The sequence below is a fragment of the Colias croceus genome, chromosome 5 (genome assembly GCF_905220415.1).
Source record: "Colias croceus chromosome 5, ilColCroc2.1".
NCBI classification, from domain to species: Eukaryota; Metazoa; Arthropoda; class Insecta; order Lepidoptera; family Pieridae; genus Colias; species Colias croceus.
The window spans coordinates 4,305,442-4,316,171 of NC_059541.1; the positions used below are offsets into that span (position 1 = coordinate 4,305,442).

The following is a 10,730-nucleotide window of genomic DNA, read 5'->3' on the forward strand; positions in this document are numbered from 1 at the left end:
ACTATTTATTTATGTTCATCAAACCTTCAAGTTTTAAACAAAAACATAGAAATATTAAATAAATCACCATAACAGTTCAAATATAGAATTATCATTGAAATGTTGAAAATAGAATGCGTTCACAAGTGTTCACCGAAAAACCTTGTATCTATCAATTAAAAAAATACTGTTAAATGTCAAATTTGACTGACGTTCGATCTTATTTTCATTAAATGTCATTCGCCGATAGTTCAAAGGTTTTTACATTGTTTTAATTTTTTGTGGATTGAATAGTAATTTTATTGTTTCAATGTGAGGTTCTAAATGAACATTAATTAACCTATTAATGTTTTACCACGGTTTATACAATACAATATTTTGTAATATTTAGATGCACAAAATAATAATATAATTCAATATTTGCCAGTATTTACGTCTCGAACTCAAAACATGAGCGCAATTAATAGGAAGAACAATAGAGCACAAAGTGTCCAAGGTGAAAATATTCAAGATCCGTCCATTTCATCAACAGTTATGAACAAAACACCAAGAGTGTTGTATAGGCGAAGTGACTGTATTGGATTGTTTGATCCTATTCCAAGTACCTTATTCCTTTATATTTCCTTACCATTTTTCGTCCTAACTCGCCTGATAACGGTGATATAAACTGATATAAAACACTTATTAATGATTTCTATTTCAGATTCCCACAATACTGTATCAAAATCGCCAGGTTTATCAACATCCACAGCTTTAATTCTTGTGCTCATTATATTTTTGTCTTCCCTGTTAACATTGGGCTTTATTTATAGACAGTTTCCTGATTTAGATGAGTAAGTTCTGTTGTGAATATTATTGAATTGTTTACAATTTACATGTTCAACATTTTACCTCATTTTTTTTCATGAAGCCAGGAAAAACAGCATATAAAGTTACCATGGGATCTGGAAGAGGCCAAACAACTTGGTCTTGTTTTGGATAGATACAAAGACAAGTACTTTTATGAAGTTTTATTGGGAGTAGTCTTAGTGTACATATTGTATCCTTTTTATTGAATACTAACAACTTGCCCTGGCTTCTCTCAGACCAGGTTGACACTGGATAAAAGATAGCCTTTGTTACTCAGTAAAGATGTAGCTTTTCAATGGTTAAAGAATTTTCCCCCCTTTAAAAATCAACAATACAGCTTTATAATATTATTTTTAGTAAACATAACAATTCAAATGTACTTTTTTAAAAACAATTTTTGGTTCAATTACTGCTACATAATAAGACATTTTGATGAAAAATGGATGATGGATTAGATTGATTATTCTTTAATATTTCTTCTGTATAGGATGATATCCAATGAATTAAAACTTATAATAACCTTAACGAGATGTACAGTTTGCAAACATTTGCCATTCCAGGGTCAATATTCCTCAGTATTCTTTCGGGATTTCTATTCCCATTTTATTTAGCACTAATTTTGGTTTGTTGCTGTTCTGCAATTGGAGCAAGTTTATGTTTCTTTTTATCCAACTTACTTGGGAAGAGATTGGTGAAGAAATTTTTTCCAGAAAGAGCAGCACAGTGGTCAAAAGCTGTTGAGAAACATAGAAACAACTTGCTCAATTATATAATATTTTTGAGGGTGACTCCATTTTTGCCTAATTGGTTTATAAATATGTCCGCACCAGTCATCGGTGTACCTCTCGTGCCATTTGCAGTAGGAACCTTTATTGGTGAGTCATTTAATGATGAAACATTTTTTTGTTTATCTTATCAATATGATAGTAGTTTAGATTGAAATTGTGCTTATTATAGTTATTATATTTATTACATTATTATATAAAACTAAATCAGTGTCTTTTTTCTAGGTATTGCCCCACCTTCCTTTGTGGCCATACAAGCAGGGCAGACTTTACATACATTGACTTCAACAAGGGACGCATGGTCGTGGACTTCCATAACAGTCCTAAGTTTGTTTGCCCTAGTCTCCTTAGTACCTGTATTATTGAAGCAAAAACTAAAAGCAAAGTTTGAATAACTATTTATGATTTTTAGTTAATTTATTTTAGACAAATTAATATAAATGGGTTTGATTAAATGTTTTTACATTCCATGTGGAGTGTGTTGTTTGAGGCAAGCATGTTTTATTTGAAAGTTTATCTTTTAAATTATTTTAATGTATTAACTTTTAACATTTGGCTGCTAATTTCAAGTGACATGTAAGCTCTTCTGCAGAAGTATTATTCACAAGTGATAAAACTAAATAAAAAGTATTATTAGGATAAATTTTTACTATTATTCAACAATAAGATCCAACATGAGCAATGAATGTTTCGTTATGTAAAGTTTGCTGGACAGTAGGTCTCCAATACCACCAGTTGTACCACACTAAAATAAAACAAAAATATAATTAGATTGTATGATTTATCCATCTGAGTATGATTCAATTGAACTAAAGTTAAAATGTGCATAAAGTTAGTATAAAATTGTAATTTGTACATGAAAAATACAAGTATAATGAATTTTAATAAGAAGTCTATTTGAAAAATCTAGCACACATTATTGTTATAATATACAAATTATTTAAAATACTTACACAAGTATGATTCCGGTAACTTTATCTCTAGAGATCTACATTGATGCTTACATTCATCAGCAGGTGCCAATGTAACAGTTCTCTTTCCACTTAATACTAATAAAAATGAGAAATTACATTCTGTATCTGGCACTTGAAATTGATTTCCTTTTGTATCTACAATTATATATCTTTCTGAGCTTTGACCAAATTTTGGCACAATTTTGGGCCTTGGAATGTACTGTCGTAATGTTCTTGCTGCATTCAATGTGTTTATTTTCCTACAAAAATCAGGGTTTGCTTTAAAATATATTCAAATTCAATTAAGTATGAAAATATAGTAACTAATAAAAAAGATTAGCTCACCAAATATACAGATTATTATCTGTATTTCTATTATGATTTTTACCAAACACATCTGCAGGTGTTAAATAATATTTATTATTTACTAATACTTTAGGACTTTCTGCATCAAATATCTTACTATTTCTAATATATAATTCACATAATTGTGTCCATGGCAATTCTGGTTGTTTAGTTAAATAAATCAAGGGTGAAATGTGCTGCCTATGTGAAGGATTGGGATTTTGTATTTCTCTGACATTTTGAACATTACTACAAGGCCAACAATCCATATCCACTACCGTAAAGTAAGGGTTTTGGATCAAACATGTTTCTTGATGCAGACCTGTAGCAAATCATAACATAAAAGTAAATATACAGTTATTTTTATTAATCAAATAAACAGAACTAATAATTACCTGTTAATGCCGGGAATAGGGATAGAAATGGAATAGAAATTTGTCTCCAGAACCGCAGTCCTGGATAAATATATTCTTGTAGATTGCAAATGATAAAACTATAAATTTCTCTATAGTGTGTAGTAAGTGCTATTATACATGAAAGAGCAAATATTACGATGAATATCTTTAGCCATAGTTTACGCTTGGGTTGATTTGAGTTTTCTAGATTTCGAAGGGATTCTAAATACATCCGTCGGAACTCATCCTCGCTAATGCCCGCATCAATGCACTCTTTTTTTAATCTCTGTACATCGTTTGAATAATCTTGTAAAGTTTCTGTAGTCATTTATATAGTGGCACTACTTTTATGATTACTTGCTCTGTGCTTTTATGTATTAAATAATTCTGTAAGTTCATATAATTCATATAGTTACGATTTGAAATTAATTACCTACTTATTGTTTACATTGAGTCAATTGAATTGTCAACTTCTGGTGTCAAAGTCAAATACATCAACGTCAACGATTAGCTAATTTTACAATTTACGGCACAGACTGGATAGGTAGTGCATAACTTGTGCATAATTACAAAATTGTTAGGTACTATGGTACTATCTGTGGGTACTATGGTCCTGTAGTAGCTTTGTAGTAGTTCCTTTAAATATATATACCTACATTAAGGTATTCTTATAAATACGCGATAATGAGGAAAAGGGCAGCATCTATGATGAAGAGAATGCGATAGAGATCCAATGATATTCTGAAGACATTATTATTGAGAAAGTCGTTGACGGTCCATTCCTTTTAAAAGCGGTTGGCAAATTTACATCCTGTGTCTACATCGCATCGTACACAATATCTTATTGGATAATTTTTAATGGTTTTAATATTGTTTTTAATGGTATGAATTTAATTGTATGGAATGTAATTTTATAATACTTATTACTAGATTCATATACTAGTTTCTAAGATTAATGTATACCAACAGAATTATGGATGAATATCTTGAAATAAAAAAAATATTATATTATAAAAGGTATTAAAAAACAATAACAATCTATTGTTATTGTTTTAGGACCTTATAAATGATCCATGGTATGAACTACATTATCGAATTATAACCACAACATGTAACGAAAACGTTTAAAAAATGGTAAACATGCAACTGCAACGAGTCAGATTTCAATTTCATGGGGCCTCATTAATAGCCTCACGAGGTCATCACTTCGCACAGGAGAAATATAATCATCGAAATAAATTGGCATGATTTCATGCACAGAACATTTGTTTTTACTGTTCTGTGATTTCATGACACGTTTTGTTGTCTGCCTACTTGAATCATATGATATTTGATTATTTGAAATAGTTATTACTTATTAGTAAAGCCATATCCTTATTTAAGGAAGTCTGCAGATTTTACATTCAATTGAAAAGAGCTAATTTTTCAAACGGCTGAACATAATATTTTCATGAAACATGTCTCGGAAAACTCGGGATAAAATTATCTATAGTAAAAATGAAAAAACTTAACGAAAAGTGTTCATCCATAACCATTTGGGAGCTAAGATACACAGAAACACAGACAGACACGTCAACCTTATACCTAACACCCCTTCCTTATTGCGAGGAAAAGGTTAAAAGAGTAACTATAGAGTTTTTTGTCGGGTCTTCTTGGTAGAAAGTAGAAACCATGTAGAAACTGTTTTCCAAACCTACGTAGTACATACCTAGACGTAATATTATGATGATTCAAAGTGTTTAAAGGAAGTCTAGTTAAATAAATAAATAAATGTTTGACTATGAGGTTGAGATTAAAGATAAAAATAGTTTTTATAAATTCAGTTTGTATCGTTTATAAAAAAACATCTTGGTTAAAGTAGTTTCCTTTTGATATTTTTAACTGCAAGGAAATGTTTGGAACCCTTTGGAACCTCGGTGATTTTGAATATTATAATTTATAAGTTCCTAATAATGCGTTTCTCTCTTTCATAGTGAGACCTCAAAATGATTGTTTGTTTATTTCTAATCATTCATATTTTGTGGTGTTGTTATGAATCTATATTTTAAAATATTCATTATTGGAGATGAAGCATATAGGTAGGCCATAGGTTATGGTCAGATTAGGTACAAACATATTGTTTGGTGACGTTACTAACTTACTAACTACATACCTAGTTCTTAACTATTTGGGTGTTTACAAAATAGTACCTAATATTGTTATGTTTTGTTAGATTAAGTTGTACTTACAAGTTTATCAATTTCCATGTTTACGTGGTAGGTAAATACAACCTAAATTTGGGTCTAGGTTGATATAGGCATTGGAGTACAATGATTTTATTATTTGTTGTTTGTTAGGTACACAACTATAAAAAAACGATATAAGGTCGCGTTATTAATAATAGTACTACAGTCAGTATACATACAAATACAATAGTGAATACTGATATTCAGGTAGGTAGGTATGTTAGGACGGGTAATGACTGATAAAATGTGAATATCACTTTCACATGGGTTTGATTTGATTAGGTAACACCTATTTAAGACGGAATAATAAATACAAAATATTAATATTTAAGTGTCAAATAACAGCACTAATTCCAATTTTCTATAACAAATTCTCTAGACATTTAACCACAAAATAATTACACGATAAGATAAGACAAAGTAGCCGTGTTCGGGTTCGATAATACTGTCAATGCACGTAAAGAGTCCGTCAATAAGACGACATGCTCTCTTGAATGTTCTTATTTATAAATCTTTCATTTTCAATAGTGTAGAGGTGTAGTGTAAAAGATCAGCTAGCATCAAGCGAAGTTGTTGGAATGTATTCAAATATTCACTGATTGATAAAATGTTTATAAACAAACAACTGAATGGATTTTGATGGACGACGGGAAAGCGCTGGTTGGCGCTGGTCACTTCTCTTTTCCCTTGTATTCCTGAACGTGAGTACTTATATCCGTTACAAAATATTTACGAACTGAGTGATTTCAACATCAACAGGTTAAATCTCTTACAAATATGAGTTATCACACGTAAGCGGAAATATATTTGCGTCATAATTATTTTGTTCATTGTTATTAGTAAACTCTATTTTAAAATTAAGTTTCCTGCTGAGAGAGAGTCACACCAGGAAACTTAATTTTAAAATGTGTGTTAGAAAAAAAGTCTGATATCTTCACTTCTTCACTTGGTACTTATAAAATAGTTTAAGTACCTAATTGTTTTTCTAAAATATTATGTTTTACGTAAGCTAAAATATCTATGTACTTATATCTACGTATCTATCAGGTAACGAGGGTAACGTAGAGTACCTAGTTTACAATTATTGTTTCTAATATTTTTATCTCCATGGCCGTGATGTCACAAAGTTGATGTTATCTGAGGATACGTCAATTTACAAAGACACAGGTGTGAGTTGACAAAACGGCAGATAAAACAATCAAATTCAACTAGGTATTTATAGTAGATGCAAACATCGCAATATTTAAATAATTACTTGAACTATATAATTACTTCATTGCGTTGATTGCTATGATCAATTAATATATATAAACAACTTTATCATGTTTACGAAATAAATATTATTTGATTTCTTTCCACTAATCACGCCTTAGGATGCTGCAATATGTAGATTATAGATATGTATTATGTATATTCTACTAATATTAAAAATGCGAAAATTTGTATGTATGTATTGATGTTTTCTACTCTTTCACGCAAATACTATTGAACCGGTTACAATGAAAATTGGTATGTAGGAAGCTGAAGACCCAGAATAACACATAGGTTTTTTATCCCGGGAATCCCACGGGATCGGGAACTATGCGAGTTTTTCTTTGACAAGGCGGGCGAAGTCGCGGGCGGAAAGCTTGTGCATCTTATATCTATATGGAAGAAATAAAATATTCTCATAAAGAAACATTTTTTTTGGATTTAGTAGGCACTTATTTGAACGCAATATACTGACAAAACTGATTCTAATTATTATTATTCCAATGATGTTTGAGTCCATGCCAAGGAAGCCGGAGTTGGCCGGACGGCCGGTAGAGGTTCTTTGGGTGTTGTGTCTAAAATCTAAATCATAGGAACGGTTGTTTCTGTAATTTCAGCAATAAAAACAAATAAACATTTGTATTAGAAACACTTTTCAAGATAACGGCATATATTTTAAACAATACATATCGTTAACATCACGTGCATAATTTACTCACACAGAAGCTCACATCACATCACACATCATCCATAAGCCGATATTATTCTGTGACGTAGCATGATGTATTGTGTGTAGATATTAATAAATGCAAAAAATGTTAATCTTATCGTACCTATTGATTAATTAATAATGTATAAGCAACATAGCAAAAAAAATTGCTTTTATGAAAGAAGGTACGTTTACGACTAATAGTAGTAATTAAATTTGAGTCATAGTCGTCGACTATGACTCAAATTTAATGAATTTTGAAGATATTAATTTTCATGACACCTATATATATATATACTTAAAAAAGAAAAATAAATTCATAAATTTTGTTGCCCGTCTTGCCATTTCTTTCCGATCGCTTTGAAATTTCATATACTTACTTCGTAAAGTTCGTAACATATTTGACCGAAACTTATGTTCGTGACACCGTAGAAATTTTGCCCTAAAATTTCTACGGTGGATCATTTTTTTCGTTCCTTTTATCCATTTATTTCCTTAATTTTCAGATATGCCTGCCCAGTCTACTGCTTTCCTATGGAGTTTTCTGGGTGCATTTATCCAGTTTCGATGTACCGTTATGGGTTGGCCTTACGACTCCGTCCATTTTTGTCCTAACGTTTAGTTTAACACGTAAGTTATACAAATATACAAATCTTTTTATCTTAATCATATTATCTTCATTTGATTAAATAATTGTATTTGAAGATTGATTATACATAATACACCTAATATTCAACATGAAGGACAACATGTTCCTATGAATATCAAATGACAAACGGTTTACATAAAATTGTGCATAAAATCAAACCTTATTAGAATAAAGAAGCACTTGATATTAATAACTCAGCCCCCGGAATCACAGACACAATAGAAAATCTATTGTGTCGTGGTCAGATCGGGCCGCTGGGGCTCAATAGGTTAAAAAATTGCATTAGACATATTAAATACATGAATATATCGAAGAATTTTGAGGGTAGTATGCGCAGCCATCGTTTTGAATTTTATCTGGCTTAATTTTAGAATGCTGGTTTAGAGAAGCGGCGGACTCATGGGGAGGCTCTGTAGGATACAGAGTGATGGGTACTATAGGACTATTCTTTGTGGTCGTCAGTCTCATCATTTGCGCTTTCGTTCCATATCATGTACAGCCTTACATCTATGGTATAGTTGGAGGTGAGTTTTTACTTGTTTTAACTTAGTCGTGTTTATTTTTCATTAAGCTTATTAAAGATTGTTTTATTTTTTTTAGGTCTAGGATCATCTCTTTTGTCCGCACAAGTAGATGCAGTAATATTTGAAACTTATGATACTCGCTTGGTTTTTGTAAAAGGGTTTTGCCTTCTTGGACAGGCCATTGGTTTATCGATATTTCCACATTTACTGACGGAATTAATAGACGTTTATGGATATTCTTTCGCTTATATTGTATATGCTGGGATTATGTTACAATCATTAGTCGCAATTATGTTACTGAATATTGACGAAAGTGCGCGAAGACCTGCTTCTTTCTCAAGATATAAAGACTTATCTCAAGGTTACATGGTATATAAGAATGAAGCAATGGATAATTTTTATGGAACAGAACTACAATTGCACTATTTAAACAAAAAGTGTTGGAAAAATCCCTCTGACGATCAATTGCATCGGGAAGAAGAGCTCAAGTATGATGATGTGAGTATCATAGAAACGATAACACCTCCTCCGAGTCCAGAAGAGAAGAGAAGAAACATATTTGGAGTTGATATTTTACCAGAAATACCAGAAGAAAGTGAAGAAAGCGACAGTGATGATCACAACGCAGCAGATATTAACAAGCAAAAGAATCGTTTAAGTGTAGCTATTAAAAGACTGAGTACCTTGGGAGAAAACATAGACGGGTGTATAACAAATCAAGTAAGAAGGGATTCACAAACGGAGCGGGAAAATGCTGATGTAAGTGAATATACAGAATTTGAAGTAAAATATGAAACTATAGCACCCATGACTGATATACATACAGAGAAAATATTTAATACTTTTAACTTTAGATGTCAATCAGCTTACATGAATATGAAAAGAAAATTATCGATTCCTTCATATAGGATGTACAGAATACGACGAAGATTTATTTATTTTATATACAGCATTAATGACACATTTTTAAAGCCGCTAACGAGGTCGCTTTCTTGTGGAAAGTTTTATCCTGCCTTGTTATTAAGTTTGTCAAGATTAAGTTTACTATCAATATCATTAGTTTTGTTACCAATGTTAGCCTCAGAAGTGCATCCGAAAATTTCGATGCTCGAGATGAATTTTTTGATGTCTCTATATGGCTTCACTTGGATTTGTTTCCTGTTATGTACGCCGTGGCTGGAGCAGACACCAAAACGAAATTACAAATATATTGTCGTCATGGGCCTAGGCATATCAACGATCTCAGCATTTGGTATGTTTCTACGTAATATTTATAATTTTTTTATCATATGTGACACAAACGTACATTCTTTATCAGTTAATATCGATCTATTAAAAAGTCATCACAAATTCGATTACATGCTGTCCTAGTTAATATTTAAAATGTTTAGGTTTCCGCTTTACAGGCATGTGATAACAATATACAAACTTTTTATTTATTTTTCAGTGTTAGCAGCAGACAACAACCATGATTCATATTCAATAGGCTGCGTAATTGCTGGTTTTGGCTTTGGAGCTGTGGCATCAAGTTGGGAGACAGCTGTCCAAGACTTCGTCGGTGCTAGAAAGTGGCCTAAAATTCACAGTACATTAGAAACCCTTTCAGCGTGCTTGATGACTGTATTTGTTGTAGGGCTCTCTTTTACAATAGAAAAAGCAAATGGTCCCCAATTTGTTATGTTCATATTAGGTATACTACTGGCAAGTGCAACATTTGTTTGGTTTATAATAGCCGCTGTTTCAATTTATTTGACAAACATAAGAACGATGAGACTTGGTAGGAAATGTTTGTTTTGAACTATTGAAATAAACAGTTAAGTACCAGGGAAAGTTCATTAAGATTCTTATTATTTACAGACTAAATTATTAACAGGAATAAGTAATTATTGTGATATTTTAGTTGTGTAGATCTAGAAATGTCGTTTAACAATAATAACTGTAAATATACTTACAATAAAATATGACATAAGTATGTACAATTGTATATAATTAATAAGTTTTAAATGAATACATACTGAATGTTTTTTATGCTATATCTTTTATTTTCTATTGTATAATATTCACAT

At 31.2% G+C, this 10,730-nt stretch overlaps 3 protein-coding genes across 4 annotated transcripts; 2 read left to right on the forward strand and 1 right to left on the reverse strand.

Annotated features, from left to right (window-relative positions):
* The first annotated feature begins 201 nt into the window (after positions 1-201).
* Positions 202-2,107, forward strand: LOC123691677 (transmembrane protein 41 homolog). Of its 2 annotated transcripts, none has more exons than XM_045636189.1 (5): positions 202-580; positions 683-812; positions 890-1,018; positions 1,366-1,703; positions 1,839-2,107. In XM_045636189.1, exons 1-5 carry the CDS (start codon positions 430-432, stop codon positions 2,006-2,008), a joined length of 918 nt encoding a protein of 305 aa, XP_045492145.1. In that variant the 5' UTR covers positions 202-429; the 3' UTR covers positions 2,009-2,107. The 2 variants fall into 2 exon arrangements, with proteins under 2 accessions (XP_045492145.1, XP_045492146.1); XM_045636190.1 differs by having other exon boundaries at positions 203-475.
* Positions 2,108-2,246: 139 nt separating this feature from the next.
* LOC123691676 lies at positions 2,247-3,774 on the reverse strand. The gene is made up of 4 exons (XM_045636188.1): positions 3,307-3,774; positions 2,912-3,233; positions 2,567-2,826; positions 2,247-2,358 (listed from the first exon to the last, which is right to left on the reverse strand). The coding sequence occupies exons 1-4, from the start codon at positions 3,632-3,634 to the stop codon at positions 2,270-2,272; spliced, it is 999 nt and encodes a 332-aa protein (XP_045492144.1). The 5' UTR covers positions 3,635-3,774; the 3' UTR covers positions 2,247-2,269.
* Positions 3,775-6,072: 2,298 nt separating this feature from the next.
* Positions 6,073-10,692, forward strand: LOC123691708. The gene is made up of 5 exons (XM_045636237.1): positions 6,073-6,232; positions 7,998-8,121; positions 8,512-8,664; positions 8,741-9,916; positions 10,112-10,692. The coding sequence occupies exons 1-5, from the start codon at positions 6,161-6,163 to the stop codon at positions 10,459-10,461; spliced, it is 1,875 nt and encodes a 624-aa protein (XP_045492193.1). The 5' UTR covers positions 6,073-6,160; the 3' UTR covers positions 10,462-10,692.
* Positions 10,693-10,730: the final 38 nt, after the last annotated feature.

Coding starts and splice junctions, on each gene's coding strand:
- LOC123691677 (XM_045636189.1), top strand. CDS start 430: ATGAGCGCAATTAATAGGAAGAACAATAGAGCACAAAGTGTCCAAGGT. Junction 581..682: donor ATTGTTTGATCCTATTCCAA/GTACCTTATTCC, acceptor TTTCTATTTCAG/ATTCCCACAATACTGTATCA. Junction 1,704..1,838: donor TGCAGTAGGAACCTTTATTG/GTGAGTCATTTA, acceptor TCTTTTTTCTAG/GTATTGCCCCACCTTCCTTT.
- LOC123691676 (XM_045636188.1), bottom strand. CDS start 3,634: ATGACTACAGAAACTTTACAAGATTATTCAAACGATGTACAGAGATTA. Junction 2,827..2,911: donor GATAATAATCTGTATATTTG/GTGAGCTAATCT, acceptor TGATTTTTGTAG/GAAAATAAACACATTGAATG. Junction 2,359..2,566: donor GTTACCGGAATCATACTTGT/GTAAGTATTTTA, acceptor GTTTTATTTTAG/TGTGGTACAACTGGTGGTAT.
- LOC123691708 (XM_045636237.1), top strand. CDS start 6,161: ATGGATTTTGATGGACGACGGGAAAGCGCTGGTTGGCGCTGGTCACTT. Junction 8,665..8,740: donor CATCTATGGTATAGTTGGAG/GTGAGTTTTTAC, acceptor TATTTTTTTTAG/GTCTAGGATCATCTCTTTTG. Junction 9,917..10,111: donor ATCAACGATCTCAGCATTTG/GTATGTTTCTAC, acceptor TTTATTTTTCAG/TGTTAGCAGCAGACAACAAC.